Genomic DNA, 21,781 nt, shown 5'->3' on the forward strand with positions numbered 1-21,781 from the left:
ACCTCATCATATTTACTGTGGAAGTCCGGGGAGTTCCTGTCAATGTTGGTGATGGTGATGGTGACGAGGGTGGTGTGAGGGCGGTGTGTGAGGCGTCCGTCCTCCCCGCCCTCCAGTGGGGTGGGGGAGGGCGGGGGGGTGGAGGGGCTCCTGGCCGTGCTGCTCCCCTTCATGCTGGGCTGCCGCTTCAGGCTGGGGCTGCTGAGGCCTGAGGGGGGAAGTGATCAAGGTTGAAGCATCATCATCATCAGTGTGTAAATTAACAATGATAACAGAGAATAAGAGTGGCTGGGGATAACAACTGATGACTGAAGAATGACCAGCTCACCACTATGAAAATTACTACTAAAAAAGAAAGTACAGTGTCCCCAAAGAACAAAGAAAACAATGCTTTAGTTGCACACACATGGCTGCAGACAAAATTATGAATCCTGACAAAATTAAGAATCCAGACTGGCAGAGGGATGGGAAAAAGTGACTATTCTTTGTATTAGTATTGAGTGAAAAGGAAGCATCAAACAGAACATTGCCCCACCTCTTCCAGCCCTCCAGATTGACGTGGATGAAGGGACAGGCTTCTGCTGGGCCTTGAAGAACGGCTTTTCCATCTTGAGCTCCGAGGGCAGTGAGGAGGGGAAGAGGTGGGGGCCCTGGGGCTGGCGCGGCTCAGGACAGGAGGAGGAGATGAACTTAGGGATGTGTCGGTCGATGAGGAAGTGGCGGGCGCCCTGGGAAGGACTGTCAGGGGAGGAGTCTGTGGAGCCTGTGTCTGAGGTCATGAGGAACCTGTGCTCGCTGGAGGAGTCTGACTGTTGTTGCAGGTCCTCCATCATGAGGGAACGAAGGGTGACCTGGAGGGGGAAGGTGACCAAGTGGTGAGGGAGGAGCAAGACACCTTAAAGCAGGGTGTGTAGTTAACAGGACACTACATATAGATAGATAGATAGATATAGATGTTTCTTGACCATAACATACATTTGGCATTAGGCTCACAAAGCTGATCACTCAAGAACTCAGCACTTTATTCCTCACCTGAGTACTGTTCTTGTAAGGCTCACAGGACTCATAGGTGACTCTGATCTCTTCCAGCAGCAGGTTAACGAGGGGCTTCTTCTCCCCCACGTCCCCTCGCAGCTCCACACACATGCTGGGCACCGAGAATGACCCTGTGGGAATGGTGGCAGGATTTCAGTAAAAAGAACAACACTAGAAAAACGTCATTATACAAATGTTGTGTTATCCTTAGTAAGTGATACACACTCTATGCACTTGTGTAAAAGTTGATTTCATGTTACAGTCAGCTGCCATCGTATACATTCATTTGAGGGACAAACTTAAGCCCCTAGAAAAATAGCACTTGTGTAGAAGCTGACCCCCTACAGCTGGCCTTCAAGAAATCATCTACGAACTCATGTTTACACAAGCATAATATTACGTATTACAATGTAAAGACATCCCTTAGCATGCTACCTCTTACTTAGACATGGATAATATTAAACAATACTTCATTTTTACCCTTGACAGAAATGGTGGGTGACTGTCTCCCCCTTGCACCCTGGATACCCTCTGGGCCCCCGTGAGACTGGCTGGCTGAGGCGCCCCCCAGCCCCTCCTTGCCTGCTGAACCTGCAACACACAGGGAAAACAAGTGATGGTGTATGTACAAGGGAGGGAGAAGGATATACAAGCCACACAGAAAAAGGATAGTCATACTATAGGGTCCTGAGTATAACAAGATCAAATAGAGTAATTTCAGAGTGCAAGTTATAAAATATACAATGAAAGACTATTAAAAACACCAAACAAACTTACTAGAGGTTGGCTGTTCTGTTGCCTGCTCGGTGTGGGGGACGGAGAGGTTGGAGAGCGTTTTCACCACCTGCTGGTACTGCCGCCGCGACACACTGATCTTGAGCGGCGTGACAATGCCGCCGTCAATCTGAAGAAGAAACAGCTGAAGTGATGTGGGTCCTGCCTATTTGATTCACTGTAAATACTTGTGCAAGAGTCAAAACATTTTAAGGGTGAGTTTAGTGTTGACTCTTTAAAGGATACTGCTCTTCTATGGGGATAAATGCAAAGACCTGGTCAGGATGAAGACAGACCTGCAAAGAGTCCCTCGAGGGGGCTGGTTGGCCGTCAAAGCTCATGTCCGTGGGGAAGTACAGGCCAGACTCCAGGTCGGTGAGGAGGAAGGCGGCCTGCTCGTGCGTGAGGCGCATCTCTATGGTGGTGCTGTGCAGGATGGGGCAGCCGTGGTCCCTGCAGCTGTACAGCTCCTCGGCACCCATCACCGTGGTGGACAGGGGGCTGTTGGGACACAGGGACACACCATGAGGAAAATGGTATCAGGAGATGGATCAACAAAGAGGACGAGTAATGGAGAGTTGGCAGCAAGTGCTGAATAAGCAGAAAGGGAGTGCCAGAACAGGGAACAATTGGAGACATTTGCCATGACCAGCCCCTTGGAGGAAGTTCCCGAGGAGAGATGGCATCAGAGATCTAGATAGAACTCTATGGCATGCATTAGCTTATTACAAAAAGTTAAGAGCACTATTCATGAGAAAAGAAAAAAGTGACTTAGCACAAAACAAGAAGCATAACTGTTACTTGCATGAACAACACTTAAAATAAACTTTACCACCAACTGAATAATCAACAGTGAGGTAACTAAATGATTGAAGGGACAGGGCATACTCAAACAATAATAATAAAATGTAATTCAACTGACTGGAATTGGAATACATAAACAATAATCATGAAATGTGATTACACGGACTGAGTGGAAGTGACAAACAAGCAATTATGAGTGTGAATCAACAGACTGAGTAGGACTGACAGACACAAACAACAATATTTCAGTGAGTGCATTAACGGAGAGGAACTGACACAGATAAGCAACACCATGACTTTACTCACGCAATAATCAACAGCTGGTCGCTAAGGAAAACAAAGTGTCACAGCATTAATTCTGATGGAAATTGACCCTCTTCCAGTATATTCTGACATGCTACAATCTAGGTTAAACTCTTCATAAAGAAAAGTAAGCTGTAATTTGTTCAGCTTTAAAACTACAACACACTTTAGCTGCATTTTGGAAGCTGCACTGCGGGATGTTAAGTTTTATACCGTTAGTAAAATGTCATTATTACTGGTTAGATATCTAGGCTGGCTACCATGCTTCCTTGTGATTTATCTAGTTGTATTTGCCTAGTTGTAATTTTACAGGGCCTGGGCTTACGCTTGTGTGGTCCCGTCTCCATATATGTACTTGTCCAGTTTTTCGTGCTCACTACTCTTCGCCGCTACTACGTCCTCATTTAGTCTATTCCAAACCTCAATGTTTCTTTGCGGGAAGCTATATTTTTTTGTCTCTCAAGCATCTTCCTTTTCACAATTTTTTACTGTGTCCTCGTGTGTTGCTGGTGTTTCTTCCTTCTCTTAGTAGCAACTCCTCGTTATCTACTTCTTCCATTTTATTCCACAATTTCTAAATTATTATTAGATCTCCCCTTTCTCTTCTTTGTTCCAATGTTGGCAGGTTCATTTCCTTTAACCTTTCTTCATATGACAATCCCTCCAGTTCTGGAACCATCTTCGTTGCCATCCTTTGTATTCTTTCTAGTTTTTTTACATGTTTCTTCTTATGGGGAGACCACACAGCTTCTGCATATTCCAACTTTGGTCTAATCATAGTGGTAATCATCTTTTTCATCATATCTTTATCCATGTAGTGGAATGATATTCCTATATTTCTCACCATTCTAAACGTATCTCCGAATATCCTATCTACATGACTTTCTGACTGTTGATTATCTTGTATTATCACTCCCAGATCTCTCTCTTTTTGAACTTTTAATACTTCTTCATCTCCCATTCTATATGTCCATTTTGGTGTGTGTGTGTGTGTGTGTGTGTGTGTGTGTGTGTGTGTGTGTGTGTGTGCACGTGTGTATTTACCTAGTTGTGACATACGGGAAAAGAGCTACACTCACGCTGTCCTGTCTCCATATCCTCTCTTATCCAACTTTTCCTTAAAATCATGAATGTTTCTTGCACAAACCATCTCCTCCTTCAGTCTATTCCATAGCTCAATGCTTCTGTTTGGGAAGCTAAACTTTTTCACATCTCTCCTACATGTGGTCGCCCTCAACTTCTTTCCATGTCCTCTTGTTTCTCTTTCGTTCCACACACACAGGTCCTCTTTATCCAATGCTCCACTCCGTTCCCCACTCTGTACACTGCTATCAGATCTCCTCTTTCTCTTCTTCTCTCCAGGGTTGTGAGCCCCATGCTATTGAGTCTCTCCTCATAAGTCCAATCTCGAAGTTCAGGTACCATCTTAGTTCCCACTCTCTGCACTCTTTCCAGCTTCCTTATGTTCTTCTTTTCGTGAGGAGACCAGACCACTGCTGCACACTCAAACCTTGGCCTTATCATTGTAACTATTATTTTCTTCATCATCATCTCATCCAAGTACACAAATGCCATCCTTATGTCCCTCAGCAAATTCAGGTGTGTGTGTGTGTGTGTGTGTGTGTGTGTCAATATATACACCCAAACCCCAACCACGTGAGCATCAGCCAATACTTACTGGAACCACTGGAAGCTGCTGTCTCTGCTCTTGAGTCGCTCCTCCACATTGAGGGAGTACAGACTCATGTCCCGCACCACCAGCTGGTACTCGGCCACTCTAGAAAAGGTCAAACATGGAAAGAAATTAATGGTTTAATTTAATTTCACCTAATACAGTAGATCCTCTCTTTAATGTGATGGGTACCAAATAAATAAGAGCAAACTGGAGGTGTTATTTCAATGGGATTTATTGATTTGGGACTTGTGGGACTTTTTTTTTTTGTGTGTGTGTGGAGCTGGTTCAAGGGCACATTACCAAAGACCAAAATGAAGAAGTTATTCCAATGAGATTTACTGATTTGAGACTGGTGGGACTATTTTTGTGTGTGTGTGGTGAGCTCATGGTTGTGGTATTATCAAATTCTTAAAGAAAAGCATGCTAAATAGAGGGTTTCTGTATGTATGTCAAACATGGACCTATCAAACAGCCCTTACTTGTTGGGAGGGAAGGCCAGGAGAGGGGGGGCTGAAGTGTGGGCATGTGAGGGAACGTTGCTGATGGAGATCTGGCCGAGGTGAGCCACCAACACGTCAGGACTGTTGAGGGACTCCGGCAACACCACCACCGGGGTCTCCAGCACGATGTCCAGGCTAAGAGTGTTGATATGTTTAGTAAATAATAAGAGACTTATAAGGCATGTACACTAATATAACAACAATACATTATGAAGAAAGTTTTGGTATGGGTGTAACAGCAATGGGTGCAGATTGTGAAGTGGTAGAATGGGTTGAGTGTGGTACTCTTGAGATGGTTTGGACATGTGATCTGAATGAATGATGATGAGTTTGAAAAGAGAGAGAGTGAGAGACAAATGGGAATGGTGTCAGCAAGAGACCACCAGTTAAATGGCTCAATAGAGTGAATGAGTACTGAAGAAAGTTGGCAGGCGAGGGATTGAATGTGTTGAGAGGGAGTGCTGGAACAAGAAAAAATTGGAAACTCTTCTGACATGGCCATCCATCTGAGGGAAGTTTTTGTGAGGGGTCAGGGTGTCACAGATATAGATAAATATTCAACCACATAACATAAAAATCTAGGCTATCTATAATGTAGCAAGACAGAGTATGTACAAGCAAAAATGATAAGTTTCAAAATCTGTATACTTTGTTCACAGACAAGATCTAACAAACACAGAACCAGTGGAGAGATGGAATCAGGACCTTTGCCAGAGCAGGATGAAATGCACTAACATGAGACACAAAGGGTAAAGGGGGAAAACAATGAGAAAAGCCTTCTTTGTGTGGAAAACATATAATGGCTGACAATGATGATGATGATGTCACAAAAGGTTTCAGTTACTCACTTGAGGGAAAAGGGAAGGTCGCTGGTGTCCTCAATGGTGGGGCTGAAGTGTGAGCCTGAGGCGGAGGCAGGGGGGGGTGCCGGCAGGTTGAGGGTGTCCGTGGAGCGCGACACGCTGAGGCGCCGGTGGTGGTGCGGCGATGCCTCCCACTGGCTGCTGGCTAACCCGGCAAACGACTCTATTCTGTAAGGATGTTATGAGTGTATCAGTTAACAACCACCACGTTACATTAGGTTTCACAGCGATTCTGATTCTAACAGTGAAAAGATAAGAAAACAAACAAAATTAGAAGATATAACAAAGGCAACTAAAGTCAAGAAATGGATGTGGTCGGGACATACGTGTAGGAGAGGACAACAGATGAACAAAAAGAGCAACATAAGAGACCTGAAAAAATGTTGTTGACAAGACAGTGATTGAGCTGAAAAGTATCTGGAATGCTCATACTGAAACTGAACACTAAAACTAGAGCTACAGGAAAGAAATGAAAGAGAGAGGAAAGATTCAGGCTACTGCTACTGATAATACATTCTCTCTCTCTCTCTCTCTCTCTCTTACCTTTTACTAACAAGCCCCATCGCCATCTCCGTCGCAGCGTGCTTGATAGACGACGCCACGACGGTCATGTAGTGCTTGAACTCTGTCGCGCAGGACCTCAACTCCTTCAGGAAGTGTGGCGAGTGTGTGTAGGAGACGGAGGCCAGACGCAGCTGCACCCTCAGGTCCTCGCTGTCTGAGGCTGGACTCTCGCCTAACTCTGAAAGGAAAGGTTGGTGATGGTTTTATCCTCCCTCACACCATCATAACCATACACCCAACTTTGTATCATTTATAATATAGTCCAACATAAATGTGAAGTCTGTTTGGGTTGGGCTCGGACTCACTCTCACGTGCTCCACGGATGTGACGGAGGCGAAGGGAATGGCTGTCCTTATTCTGATGATTAAGGGCCAGTTTTGTTTTGATCGTTACTAATGGTGACGATCGCCGCTTTAGAATTTCCACTTAAAACTGGCCGATGGGGTAGTCACTGCTGTGGCGTTAGGCTACCCCCGCACCTTACCACACACTCTCAACACCTCTTGCTTCCTCTGCAGCCGCCACTACCCCATAGGCCAGTTTCACGTGGAAAACTATAGCGTCGATCGCCACCATTGGTAACAATCAAAACAAACAAAATGACTGTGAAAGCGACCCTAAAGCTAGATTTGGCAGTGCTGTGGCCAGTGGATTCCCTAAGCAGGCCCTGCCCAAACAGACTTCAAAGCTGAGTCTGACTATAGTGGTATATTTAACTGCTTTTGTTACTGGGTCTACTGTAAGGTTATGTAGGAATCTTAGACACACAAATAGCCCCAACGCTCTCTCTGGTTGGTTGCTGGAGGAGGAAAAAGGTGGAGATGCCATAAGTGAAATTCTTCCTCACACTACCATAGCCATACGCCAAACTTGGCATCATTTTGTATCAGTAGTATATCTAACTGCTTTGCTACAGGAACTATTGTTTGATTATGAAGGAATATTGTGCACATAAATAGCCCCAACACTCTCTGTGGATGGTTGTAAAAGGAGGAGGTAAAGGTGGTGATGGTGTTTGTGACATACTCTCTCACACCATCATTACCATACATCTACTTTGCATCATTTATATTATAATCACTATACATTATGTTGGCCCAGAAGCCTCACCCCCTCTTCTATAACTATGGGAGCTGATTGGGTGAATGAAAGGAGCCTGGAGTTAGGAGTCAATACTACTATGTGAGAATGAGGGAGAGGGCAGGGCTTCTGGACCAACTTAGAGTGTGGTGACTATTGTGTATATATCCAATTGCTTTTGTTACATGGTCACTTGTAAGATTATGAGAAAACCTTAACCCCTTCACTCCGGCGACGCCGACGTCGGCGTAAGGGTTAGTCCTCTTCTAAACCTCTTAATCCTTTTCCATTTCCTCTTAATCCTCTTCTAAACCTGTTAAGAGGAAATGGAAGAGGATTAAGAGGAATTTAGAGGAGGATTGAGAGGTTTGGAAGAGGATTAATTCTCTTCCATTTCCTCTTGACCCTTTCCATACTGTGACGCCGACGTCTGTGTCACGGATGGTGATGCTGTGAGTGAAGTCTTCCGTCACACCACCATAACCTTAAGCCTGACTTTACATAATTTTCAGTAGGATATCCAACCTCTTTTGTTAAGGCATCTAAAATGAAATGGGGAAATCTTAAACACACACACACAGCGCCAACACTCACTCTGGTTGCTGGAGGTGAAGGCCACGGGACGGATGACCTTGAAGCTGAAGGCTCGGGCGGTGGTGTCTGAGGCCGAGAACGAGCGATACAAGTCACTGTTGAGCCGCGAGAAGAGGTCCTGCAGGAGGGAATGTGTGTACGTGAGTTTATGTAGAATGGTGTATTGCCTTCTATTATTCTTACTGCAGGAGGGAATGTGTATGTGTGTGTTTATGAAGAATGGTGTATTGCCTTCTATTATTCTTACTGCAGGAGGGAATGTGTATGTGTGTGTTTATGAAGAATGGTGTAAATTAATGCTTACTCTTAGTTTTCCTGCAGGAGGGAACATGTGTATGCCTGTTCATGAAAAACAGTGTGAATTAATGCTTTCTGTTACTCTTCACTGTTCTCATTAAGGGTAAATAAGCAACATAGGTTATTGCTGTGCCACAAACAGAGGTCTTGTAAGGGGGAATGTTTGTGTGTGTGTATAAGAAGGACGATGTTAATTACTGTTGTGTATGAGAGTAGGGGTGTAACACACACCTGCGAGCGCTCCACAATGGGGTCTTGGCCCACGCTGATGATGCACTGGTGCTTGCTGCCCTCGGGAGTCACGTCCCTCACCTGGAACCCTCCCAGCGACCCCTCCACGTTCAGGATGCCGCTGTCTGTAGGGCACGCCGGCCAGAGGACACCAATGAATTATACACACGCAGGGAATTGCATTGTTATTCATAGCCAACACAAAATATGGGCCATTCAGTGTGATTAGTTACAGGAAGATATTAATAAGTCATATGAATGATCTTGTACATCTATTTATCTACCATTCTATCTATCTATCATCAAATCTATCTATCATTCTATTGACCTCTATCTGTTGATCTTTACCTCACTTTCAATCTATCTACCTCTCATTCTATCAATCTACCATTCAATCTATTTAACTGTCAATCTCTACCTCTATATCAATCTATCTATTTATTTATCTATGACTCTATCCACCCCTCTCTTCATTCATTTTTCACAAGTATAGATAATTATTTTTATTTTGCCATGTCAAGTCTTGGGAAGATACAGAATCCTTCTTCAAAAAATATCATGAATAGACCAACTGTCCTCTTTCAGTCCTCTTGAATTCTTATAAATGACCATATTATAGATGTCAGCAGGCTTCATCATTTTTTTTTTTTTTTACGTGTTAGCCTATAGCACCGGTAGGCTTTCTTGAGGGGCCTGGATGGTAGTCGGCCCCAGCCCATCATGGTGCAGGCAACTTTTATAGTGGCGCCATCTTATCTTGGCTCATGCTGCCCCCCGGAACTCCTTGATTAGCTTGGACGGTTTCCTCTAGAGTCCGGGTTGATGGGGGGTCTTTAGGACAGCATGTGGGTAGTCTTAGGCCACTTGGCGGTGACTGAAAAATCCCAGGTGGTAGCGTGGGGATTCAAACCCGCGTCATCCATCATGCGGTGAATGTGGAGCCCGCACGCTATCACTCAGCCACCACCTACCCTTATCACAATCATCAAGAATCCTATCAGCAATTTGAGCACGGAGTTAAGAGAGTGTGTGGGTGATGTGTGTTGATGGCTGGCACAGGAGAGCAAACAACCTATATAAGCACTTGCACTCTATACCTCCATCTCTTCTTCTTTTTCTCTAAAGATGGAAAACACAAAAACGCTTGAGTTTCTTGTGTTTTCTTTGTTTCCTAAGTGGTCACCTGCAAATATACACATCATGCTATAAAGTGATTATTTAGAACCAGTTTGAAGTATAAGAGAACTCACCCACAGTGGCCTGGATCTTGGCATCGGAGAGGACAGCCGTGCCAACCTTCCGTCCCACCAGATCCTTGTCCTTGTACACGCCTCGCAGCAGCAGCACCGTCAGCTTGTGGAAGTCAAAGCTGACCTCCGCACGCACAGGACTCTTCTCCGGGGCCACATAGTACAGCCCCGGGGCATGGGCGGCCTCTAACCCCACCCCTGGTTCCCTGTCAGGCTGAGCTGTGGTGGTGGGTGGGATGGAGGAGGCCTCTGTCGCATGGAGGTGGTGGTGGAGGAGTGGGGTGGAGGAGAGGGATGGTCGGGGAAACAGCTGGTGCAGGAAGCCCACTAACTCTACCACTGTCTCCTGGTTGGCTGTAAAGGAAAAGAATAATGTACATCACAGCACTTAGCCATTATTTTCCCTGTTTACAATAAAAGCAGGACAAGGGAAAAGCAATACGATGAAAAACAAGCTCACAACACATTGCTTGTATAACAAAAATAGAGAAGATACTAAAAGGACAATCAATTTCGGCAAGGAGATACTCCCCTCCTGAAATCAGTCATGGGAAGGAAGATGCACAGACCAAGGAAGGCAGAGTGAACCAGTGAAAAGGATGAAAGATTGAAGATACTGGTTGATTTCTGCACTAGGAAGATGGACTGTATAAGAACAAAATGAAGCAGAAAATGGTAAGCAAAAGGGTCTCCAGCTGTCCCTCCACTCACCAATAAGAAGTCAGACTGCATAGGATTGAGGAGGAGCAAAAAGTGGTAAGGATAAGTATCTCCAGCTGTCCCTCCACCCACCAATAGGAAGTCAGACTGCATAGGATTGAGGAGGAGCAAAAAGTGGTAAGGATAAGTATCTCCAGCTGTCCCTCCACTCACCAATAGGAAGTCAAACAGCATAGGATTGAGGAGGACATAAAGTGGTAAGCATAAGTACCTCCAGCTGTCCCTCCACTCACCAATAATGTCTAGCGTGTTGAACTGCACAGAGGCCACCAGGAGGGCTCCGGCACCTTGCTGGGAGGGGCACAGTGCCGACACATAGGTCACCTCCAGGATGATGAGTGCCTCGGTGTCCCGCGCCTCCGTGAAGGACAGCGCACTGCCTCCACCAAGCCCACCGCCTCCGCCTCCACCTCCACCACCAAACATCGGGGAGGAGATTGGGGGAGGCGAGGGGATGTTGCGGGAGGAGTGTGGGGGTGACTGGGCTGGAAATAATAAATGGTATAAACTTTAACTGTATGTGGAATGGGTGGGAAGGGAGCATAACTTACCCCCTTGACTGCAGATTTCCTACAAGAAGACATCACCAAGCTACAGGAGTGGAACAAAAAGTGGCTGCTACAATTCAATGAAGAAAATGCAGAGTCATGCACCTTGGGAGGGGAAATCCAGCATACCAATACCACATGGGAAACACTCCACTATCCACCACAGAGTCAGAGCAAGACCTGGGAGTATATGTTACCAGGCTACCAGTGAAGGCAAAATCTGTGCCAATTGCAGCAGATGGGTTAAACGGTGTGGGTTGCTTGTGGACTGACCAATGACATATACTTAATGAGGAAGAAGTGGATATCTGCCAAGGTGAATCAAAGCATCTAGAACCAAAGGGGCATCAGCACCATAAGTGAGTTTTGACATGATCAGGCTTGAGTTCGTATTCTTAAACATACCGGCACCTCAGTTCCCCTGTTTAAAAAACCTCTTGTGGAAGGTGCTGGGATTCTCATGGACTATCTTGTGATCCTAGTGATAGTTTTACACGGCCTCTAAACCTTGAACGAGAAAAATCACCCACGAAAATCTGGTGAGACTTCTCCGTAACCTTGAGAAAGAGTGCTGAAGGGAGCTTGGCATGTTTAATAATATGAACTTTAATGTTACCCGGGTTTGTTTTTATAGCTTTGCCACTTTTTTTGATCCCTCAGTACACCCTCCACATGGTCCATTTTCCATAAGCTATCTATACCGTTCGACAGAAGAGGGTTATGCCTGTATGACACTACCCATGACTCAAAACTGTATGAATGGCTCGGATGTCCCTTTGGTTCAAGACACATCAATTGAGGAAGTAGTTACCCCTGGAGGCAGCGTAGGAGGAGATGGCGTGGCTGATGGAGAGCGGGGAGGCCAGCTTGAAAGATGCATTGTGGTCCGGTGAGGCGGGGGAGGTGGGGGAGCACGGGTCACTGTCCAGCAGACTTCCACTCACGCTGTCCATGCTGCACGCCACGGAGGAAAAAAATAAAATAAAATAAATAATGAATAGATAAATAAATACATAGATAAAGTACATGAAAAAATAAGTGTATTCGACTGAACTCTTTATCTCAAGTGGGTGGAAATGGGTGAAAACAAATAAATGAATGCATAGATAAACTGCATGAATAAATAAAAGAGTATTTGGCTACATTCTCTACCTCAAGTGGATGAAAGTGAAAGTGGGGTGAAAAATAAATGTTAAAAAATAAATGGGTGAAAAATGAATAAATAAATGCATAGATGAAGTACATGACTGGATAAAAGAGTATTTGATTGCGTTCTTTATCTGAAGCGGGTGAAAATGGGGTGAAAAATAAACAAATAAATGAAATGTGGCCCAGTAGCAAAGTACAGTCTCAAAGAACAGGGTGTCAGCATATGCCAGGAAATCATGATAAAGCTACTGTTAGTGTGTGTCTGAACGGTCATGATAAGAGTTGCTGGAATGGTGAGTTTTATTTCTGACACTTATGAAACTGGATATAGTGTTGCTGAATGTATGTTAACCCAGTAGCAGCGGGGATCATGTTTCTTAATGGTCCCTCTAAGCGAGAAAAATGAGAAAAAATCACCCCTCACACAAACCATTTCATAATAGATATCAAAGCATTTGTGATCAGATTATGTATCATCTATTTTGGGGTTTTATATGGCACAAATTTGGCTGCTGTTGCTACACGGTAAAGCCACAAATTTGGCCATACGCGGTAAAGCCACAAATTTGGCCCATCGCTGCTACATGGTAAAGCCACAAATTTGGCTGTCGCTGCTACATGGTAAAGCCACAAATTTGGCCTGTTGCTACATGGTAAAGCCAAATTTGGCCACTGCTACATGGCAAAGCCACAAATTTGGCCTGTCACTGCTACACGGTAAAGCCACAAATTGACTGTCACTGCTACACGGTAAAGCCACAAATTTGGCTGTCGCTGTTACACGGTAAAGCCACAAATTTGGCCCGTCGCTGCTACACGGTAAAGCCACAAATTTGGCCCGTCACTGCTACACGGTAAAGCCACAAATTTGGCCCGTCGCTGCTACATGGCAAAGCCACAAATTTGGCCCGTCGCTGCTACACGGTAAAGCCACAAATTTGGCCCGTCGCTGCTACACGGTAAAGCCACAAATTTGGCCCATCGCTGCTACATGGTAAAGCCACAAATTTGGCCCGTTGCTGCTACATGGTAAAGCCACAAATTTGGTCTGTCACTACATGGTAAAGCCACAAATTTGGTCTGTCATGCTACATGGTAAAGCCACAAATTTGGCCCGTCGCTGCTACACGGCAAAGCCACAAATTTGGCCCGTCACTGCTACACGGTAAAGCCACAAATTTGGCCCGTCGCTGCTACACGGCAAAGCCACAAATTTGGCCCGTCACTGCTACACGGTAAAGCCACAAATTTGGCCCGTCACTGCTACACGGCAAAGCCACAAATTTGGCCCGTCACTGCTACACGGTAAAGCCATAAATTTGGCCCGTCGCTGCTACCGGGTTAATGTGTTCATATTTGCAATGTATGTATTAGTATGTATAGAGCCAAAAAACAAGAGAGTGCGGCCAGCTTCATCACAGGCGCCATGTTACTACCAAAAGAGCCATAAGAAATTCAAATTGATGCTGATACAATAGTGTTTTTGTGTGCACTAGGTACCATCAGGATCTTGAAGAAATACCTACTACCTATGGCACATACACACACACACACACACACACACACACACACACAAAAAAAAAAAAAAAAAAAAGTATCAGCAGCAATTTGAGTTTTGCCTGGCTCTTTTGGCAACAACATGGCGCCTAGGGTGAATTTGACCAAACTCTCTAGCATCCTCTCTCTTTTCCTTTTCCTTTCTTTTCCTCTTCACATTGTCCCTCTCTCTTTCCTTCTATGGCTCTGGTATGTATTAGTAGCATTCACTCTTTTTTCCATTTTCTCTTTCTTTTCCTCTTTCTCTCTTCACACTGTCTCTCTCTCTCTCTCTCCTCTCCTCTCTGGCTATGTATTACCATCATTTTCTCCCTTCCTCCTTTTCTCTTTCTTTCTCTCCATAGTGTCCTGCTTTCCTCTCCTCTCTGCCGATGTATTATTAGCATTCTCTCATTTCCCTTTTCTCTTTGTTCTTATTTTTCTCTCCCCTCCATTAGTAGCATTTTCTCTCTTTTTCCCTGTTTTTTCTCTTTTCCTCTTTCTCTCTCCACACCATCCCTCTTCACCTCATAGTAGCATTCTCTCTCTCATTTTCCCTTTTCTCTTTCTGCTCCTCTTTCTCTCTTTCCCTCTATGGCTCTGGTGTGTATTATAGCCAATCGATTTTAACTTGAGCCCTTGGGCGCGACTAAGGGATTCCCCATGAGACTGCGCTGGTGCAACATCACTCCATTACTCCCCTCAGAGAGGGTCTCTCTCTCTCTCTCTCTCTCTCTCTCTCTGCATGGCTGTGCAGGGCACGAGAGTGAGATCTACTTGAATTGTCCATTGTGGAGGAACGCTGAATGGTGCGGCCTGGCGCCCACTGCCAAGGTCCGTCAGGTGGCAACATCGCATAAGCCCCGTTGCCAAGTGATATGGAAGGTTTACTGAGTCGTTGTCTTTCCCTCTAGTCCCAAGCCATTCATAGCACCATACAGTCATATTATTATTCCATAAATAGATAACGTACAGACTAACAGTGAAACAGATCGCCATGCGCAGGTCATTGTTACATCTGTAAACAATGGGGGTTTCCCCAGGCCAAGCCACAGGGCTCAAGTTAGAGTTGATGGACTATAGTAGCCTTCTCTCCCTTTCCCTTTTCTTTCTCTTTCTCCACTTTCTCCTCTCTCCTCCCCCTTCGCCTCACCTGACGTGCTTATGACTGGCCACGAGCAGCTCAAAATCTGGCCCAAAGGTCTGCAGGGCGTCCACCAGCAGCAGGGAGTGCACACTGAGGGTGGCCGTGCTCTCGTGGGGACGCTTGTTCAGGTTGGCCCGCACGCCCGTCACCTGCAGTTCTGCGATGCTCCGGCCACGTGACTGAAGCTGTTTGGGGTGAGATGGGGGGAAGATTTATTAGCAGATTTGTGCTTTTCATTTTTAACATTTTTTTTTTATAGTTAAGGAGGCAGCTAAGGCGACACACAAAAAAAGCTATGGGGTTAAGATATTTTTAAGCATAGACTATTCTATTTACAGTAAAGTAGGTGATTCATGACCATTAGCACACACACACACACACACACACACACACACACACACACACACACACACACACACACACACACACACACACACAGTTGCCAAAAGTTTTCCTCACCTCAAGGGAGAGTCTGTCCACCGTGAACTGCACCATGAGCAGTTTGCCTTCATCGGTGGGGGAGGTGGCGCCCTTGGGGGAGCTGCCATCAGTCTGGTCTCCGAGTGAGTAGAGTGTGTTGGAGCGCGTCACCCCCCCCACAATGCCATCGTTAAAGCTGCTGCTGCTGGCGTCACTGGTCCCTCTACACGCCTCACTGTCTGAGTCCTTCCTGCTCGTCCAAAGGGAAAACTTGATAGATCAGTAAAACAAATGATGAAGTAAAAAAGAAGTTTCATTAATCTAAATCTACCAGTGAAGGAAAGAAAGGAAGAAAGAAAGTGAGAAAGAATGTGAGAATTGGTATATTGGTATTGGTAATAAATAAATGAAAAAACAAAGATAGAGAAGAGCAGAGAAAAGAAAAAAGAAAAGAAAGGAAAATACAAAGAAGAAAAAGAAAAAAAAAGAAAAAAATAGAATGAAAGAAATCAACAGGGAAAGAGAAACAAAAAAAGCAGCTACCACCATTACAAAACAAGTATAGGAAGGAAATATAAAGAAAAACCAAACTATCATCCCCATCACAACACAAACGCAGCTCCTTCACCTTGGCGGCTCCTGCGGGCGGTCACCAGAAAACTTTGCGATCATGTTGTGCAGCGCCTGAACCTTCTGCTCGTTGACGTGCAGCACCAGCTTGGGGAGTGTGCCGGAGAGCGTCGCGCTGGGCCACTGCTGCTGGGCGTCGCGCAGAGCCACCACTCGCCTCTCTAGCTGCAGGTTGATGCTGAAGCGGTCCAGGACGTGCATGTGGCCTGGAAATGGACCGAGAAAAGGCTTTAGGGTATGTTACATTAAGTTTCTTCTTCTTCATTTGACATTCTTATTTTTCCTAATGGGTTGGACAGGTATATTAGGCTGGGAGAAGCAGAAAGAAAATATTTTAGGGTATGTTATAGAAGGTCAGATTAAGAAGTATGCAAAGGAAAGGGCTCAGGATGTTAGTTTAGGAGATATAGAAAGAAAAATTTTTGGGGTATGTTACAATAGGTTAGATCAAAAGGTGTGCAGGGAAATGGCCTTAGGGTGTGTTAAGTTAGGTGTAGGGAGGAAATGTTTTAGAATATGTTAGGTTAGGTGTGCAGAGTAAATACTTTAGGGTGTGTTAGGTCAAGAGGTGTACAGAGAAAATGCATTATTAACCCGGTAGCAGCGACGGGCCAAATTTGTGCCATGATTTAAACCCCCAAAAATAGATGATACATAAACTGATCACAAATGCTTCGATATATATTAAGAAATGGTTTGTGTGAGTGATGATTTTTTCTCATTTTTCTCGCTTAGATGATCCCTGCTGCTACCGGGTTAAGGATATCTCTTCATGAACACAAGGTAACAAAAGTATCAGTGCACAATATATGCAAAACACAATATATGCAAAGTATGACACCATAAAACAAAGGACAGTGAAATATAAGTGGGCATTATAATCCTAGCAGAAACATGTGCTTGTACTGTGTTGTGTGTTGTTCCCTCTATGGCAAACAACAACTACAGGTTCTTCACTCACCGGTCCCCTTGAGGTATGCAAAACGCCAGTTGTCGTGCACCTTGCCCACCAACACCTGCATGTCCGACAGTCGCAAGTCATATCTGGCGGGGAATGAGAGGACAATTAATTATATCAATGAACTGCACATCAAGACACCAACAACTTGCTTATTGTCTACATGGCTTGGAAATGAGGTGAATGTGGTGTGTCAGGATGGGGTGGACAGTATGTATGAGGTGTGGTATGGGTGAAACAGTAAAGGGAGCTAAAGGGGTGGATTGCGGAATGGGTGAAGCTTGGTGTTCTGAGTTGGCTTTGATGTGTGATGAGAATGAATGAGGATGACTGTGAAGAGAGTATATGAGTGCAAGATTGAGAGAGAGAGTTTGATCATTCTCTTCGTCATCTGTTATTTTTACAGCACAGCTACTCTTACTCTTCTGTTTAGTCGTTGGTCTGTCCGTTTGGAAACATAACCTCACATCCCCAGCACTCACTTGTCATACATGCGGTCGTGCAGGAGTGTCTCGGAGAGCTGTGCGTTGAGCTCTGAGAGAGACGGCTTCCTCCCCTGGCTGTCCTTCCTGCCGTCCACGGGTGACATGGTCTCCAGATCATCAGGGGTGGAGCAAGGCGTGGCAAACTCATCTGTGGGGAGGGACACACTAGTCTTTAGGTCCTCCTTGGTAGAACAAGAACAATACCTTCCTCAAAGCCCAGGGTCCCTATTTCTAAACATTTCGGGGCTTATACACCCATATTTGATAAGGCTTTCGTTGAGGCTGAGGGTACATCCATGTGTTCAGTTTATGAGCCAACTGATAGCTTGACAAGGCTACTGCACCATGAATGTATAGTGACACAACTAGCCTGATGGGTAAGCCTCCCATAACTCCCTCTGCCAGGGGGGTACCTCTTTGGCCGACTGGTAAAGGAGTGGCTCTCCCGTTACGCTGGTCGTGGGTTCGATCCCCGGCGCCGGCAAACTTTTCCTTGTCTGGATTAATTTTGCGTGTGTTTTGTTACACGCAGGGGTTGTGTGGGAGCATAGTAAAGAGCAAATTGTGGCATTTCAAATGTATAAAGCACTCATGAGAATCCCAACGAGGGGTCGAGGGTCCATATTCTTGAACATTTTGAGACTCACACACCAAGATTTGATTAGGCTTTCGTGGAGGTTGTGGGTACTTTCATGCGTTGTTTTATGAACCTGGTAATAGTGTGACAAGGCTTCAGCACCATGAATGTAAAAAGCACTCATGAGAATCCCAGCTACTCTCCTTGGTGGCCTTTGGAAATATTTGTTTTGAGAGCCGAAAGCATCTGAGAATACAAGCCCAGGCCCCTTTGTCCCAATTTAACCCTTACACCCCCTGCTCCTCCCTGCCCCGACTCACCCTCATCTTCACTGGCCATGTCTAGCTCCCCCCTGGGTGTGTCCTGGGTGGCGGTGGGCTGGGCCGAGCAGAACACCAGCCGCCCAAAGTCCAGCACGACCAGCGTGGCGTTCTTGTCCTGGAAGTGCTCGGGGATGATGATCTGAGGCGCCGAGATGTCCAGCTTCACGTCCCAGCGCTTGCGACTCACCTGGTGGGAGAGTATTTATTTATTTATTTATTTTTTACAGCTAGGGAGGCAGCTCAAGGGTGAAAACAAAAAAACAGCAACAAAAAAGTCCGCCAGATGTTACTCCTACAAAAGAAAAAAAGAATGAGAGGCCAGAAGAGAGGTCAATTTAGGGTGGAGAGGTGTGTTGATGATCTCCTCTTGAAAGTGACGTGAATCTACCATACTGTCCAAGTTTCTCATGCAAGACTTAAGTTCCTGCAATATGGTAAGAACTAGAATGGGATATATACTCTCAAGAAGAACCTCCAGCACCCAGAGATTAACAAAGGATGTGGAAAAGTAGTTTATTGTGGTATTTAAAGCAGTCCAACTTCCTAAAGTAAGAGTTAAGTTCCTGCAATATAGTAAGCACTGGAATGGGATATATACTTTTTTCAAGAACCTCCAGGATCCAGAGAGTAATAAAGGATGTGGAAAGGTGGTTCATTGTGGTATTCAAAGCAGTCCAACTTCCAAATGTAAGACTTAAGTTCCTGCAATATAGTAAGCACTGGAATGGCATATATACTTTTTTCAAGAACCTCCAGGATCCAGAGAGTAATAAAGGATGTGGAAAGGTGGTTCATTGTGGTATTTAAAGCAGTCCAACTTCCTAATGCAAGAGTTAAGATGCTACAATAGAATAAGCATTGAAATGGGTTACATACTTTCTATACGAACCTCCAGCATCCAGAGATTAACAAAAGATGTGGAAAGGTAGTTAACTGTGGTATCTAAAGGCACATCATTACATTAAGGGACTCAGGATTGGAACCACCTGCACAGACTCTTTAACCATTCTTGTTCCTCCTGTCACTTCCCTTTTTTATCTCTCTGTTCTTCTCCTTTACTGTTACTGTCTTTTATTTTTTGGATATGTCTGCTTATCAAGGGGACAATTTAGGTCTATATCATTTTTTTTTTTTTTTTCCCCTTGATGCCCTTTAACCCCTTGATTGGGGATTTCCTACCAGAAGACATCACCAAGCTACAAAAATGGAACAAAAAGTGGCTGCTACAATTCAATGAAGAAAAATGTAAAGTCCTCCAGCTTGGGAAGGGATATCCAGCATACCAATACCACATGGGAAACACTCCACTACCCACCACAGAAGCAGAGAAAGACCTGGGAGTGCATATTACCAGGCTACCAGTGAAGGAATATCCAGCATACCAATACCACATGGGAAACACTCCACTACCCACCACAGAAGCAGAGAAAGACCTGGGAGTGCATATTACCAGGCTACCAGTGAAGGGATATCCAGCATACCAATACCACATGGGAAACACTCCACTACCCACCACAGAAGCAGAGAAAGACCTGGAAGTGCATATTACCAGGCTACCAGTGAAGGAATATCCAGCATACCAATACCACATGGGAAACACTCCACTATCCACCATAGAAGCAGAGAAAGACCTGGGAGTGCATATTACCAGGCTACCAGTGAAGGAATATCCAGCATACCAATACCACATGGGAAACACTCCACTATCCACCACAGAAGCAGAGAAAGACCTGGGAGTGTATGTTACCAGGCTACCAGTGAAGGAATATCCAGCATACCAATACCACATGGGAAACACTCCACTATCCACCATAGAAGCAGAGAGAGACCTGGAAGTTTATGTTACCAGGCTACCAGAGAAGGGATATCCAGCATACCAATACCACATGGGAAACACTCCACTATCCACCACAGAAGCAGAGAGAGACCTGGGAGTGTATGTTACCAGGCTACCAGTGAAGGGATATCCAGCATACCAATACCACATAGGAAACACTCCACTATCCACCACAAAAGCAGAGAGACCTGGGAGTGTATGTTACCAGGCTACCAGTGATGGGATATCCAGCATATCAATACCACATAGGAAACACTCCACTATCCACCACAGAAGCAGAGAGAGACCTGGGAGTGTATGTTACCAGGCTACCAGTGAAGGGATATCCAGCATACCAATACCACATGGGAAACACTCCACTACCCACCACAGAAGCAGAGAGAGACCTGGGAGTGTATGTTACCAGGCTACCAGTGAAGGGATATCCAGCATACCAATACCACATGGGAAACACTCCACTATCCACCACAGAAGCAGAGAGAGACCTGGGAGTGTATGTTACCAGGCTACCAGTGAAGGGATATCCAGCATACCAATACCACATAGGAAACACTCCACTATCTACCACAGAAGCAGAGAGAGACCTGGGAGTGTATGTTACCAGGCTACCAGTGAAGGGATATCCAGCATACCAATACCACATAGGAAACACTCCACTATCCACCACAGAAGCAGAGAGAGACCTGGGAGTTTATGTTACCAGGCTACCAGTGAAGGGATATCCAGCATACCAATACCACATAGGAAACACTCCACTATCCACCACAGAAGCAGAGAGAGACCTGGGAATGTATGTTACCAGGCTACCAGTGAAGGCCAAATCCCTGACAATCACAGTGGACAGGTTAATGGATCTCAATAATAATAATCCATAAAAAGACTAAGTGATGGCTGTGAAGACAATAAAGACAACATGATAGATTAGTCTCTGGTGGCAATGAGGAAAGGAATAAATAAAGGAGAGAATAAGAGATAAGTGATGAGCCTACCATGTCCCCCTCCATCATCTGCTCCCAGTTCCTCTTCAGCTCCTGTTTGGTGTGTTCCTTCAGCTCCTCGTACCTGGAACACAGACAGATATTAGTTGTGTGTGTGTGTGTGTATTTACCTAGTTATAGTTTTACAGGGCCTGGGCTTTATGCTCGTGTGGTCTCGTCTCTGTATCTACATTTATCCAACTTTTCCTTAAAGCTTTGCACACTCCTCGCTGATACTACATCCTCACTTAGTCTGTACCAAACCTCTATATTTCTTTATGGTGTGTGTGTGTGTGTGTATCTCCCTCTCTGTCTATCAATCGATCTACCTTTTACCATTAATCTATCTACCTTTCTATTTTTCATTCTATTTACCTCTCCATCCTTCAATCCCTACCACACTTTCAATCGATCAATCTATTTGCTTCTGTCAATTGATCTATCTCTCGATCAGTCTATCTACCTCTACCGATCTATCAATCAATCTATTTACTTCTCTATCTG

General features: G+C 45.0%; 1 protein-coding gene across 6 annotated transcripts in view; it reads right to left on the reverse strand.

Annotated features, from left to right (window-relative positions):
- The window catches only part of LOC127000711 (intermembrane lipid transfer protein VPS13D-like), a 103,127-nt gene that overhangs the window by 61,626 nt on the left and 19,720 nt on the right, over positions 1–21,781 (reverse strand). For all 6 annotated transcript variants that reach the window (XM_050864733.1, XM_050864732.1, XM_050864729.1 and 3 more), the window contains exons 13-34: positions 21,290–21,362; positions 18,461–18,650; positions 17,561–17,711; positions 17,082–17,164; positions 16,119–16,326; positions 15,530–15,740; positions 15,077–15,255; positions 12,050–12,192; positions 10,924–11,175; positions 9,971–10,324; positions 8,721–8,845; positions 8,193–8,310; positions 6,498–6,696; positions 5,940–6,122; positions 5,071–5,226; positions 4,595–4,693; positions 2,106–2,310; positions 1,813–1,939; positions 1,516–1,626; positions 1,033–1,166; positions 536–851; positions 3–208 (exon numbers count right to left, since the gene is read on the reverse strand). In XM_050864733.1, the coding sequence (XP_050720690.1) occupies positions 3–208; positions 536–851; positions 1,033–1,166; positions 1,516–1,626; positions 1,813–1,939; positions 2,106–2,310; positions 4,595–4,693; positions 5,071–5,226; positions 5,940–6,122; positions 6,498–6,696; positions 8,193–8,310; positions 8,721–8,845; positions 9,971–10,324; positions 10,924–11,175; positions 12,050–12,192; positions 15,077–15,255; positions 15,530–15,740; positions 16,119–16,326; positions 17,082–17,164; positions 17,561–17,711; positions 18,461–18,650; positions 21,290–21,362 (3,823 nt within the window). The remainder of the gene's footprint in view (positions 1–2; positions 209–535; positions 852–1,032; positions 1,167–1,515; positions 1,627–1,812; positions 1,940–2,105; positions 2,311–4,594; positions 4,694–5,070; positions 5,227–5,939; positions 6,123–6,497; positions 6,697–8,192; positions 8,311–8,720; positions 8,846–9,970; positions 10,325–10,923; positions 11,176–12,049; positions 12,193–15,076; positions 15,256–15,529; positions 15,741–16,118; positions 16,327–17,081; positions 17,165–17,560; positions 17,712–18,460; positions 18,651–21,289; positions 21,363–21,781) is intronic.

The sequence above is a fragment of the Eriocheir sinensis genome, chromosome 19 (genome assembly GCF_024679095.1).
Source record: "Eriocheir sinensis breed Jianghai 21 chromosome 19, ASM2467909v1, whole genome shotgun sequence".
NCBI lineage: Eukaryota > Metazoa > Arthropoda > Malacostraca > Decapoda > Varunidae > Eriocheir > Eriocheir sinensis.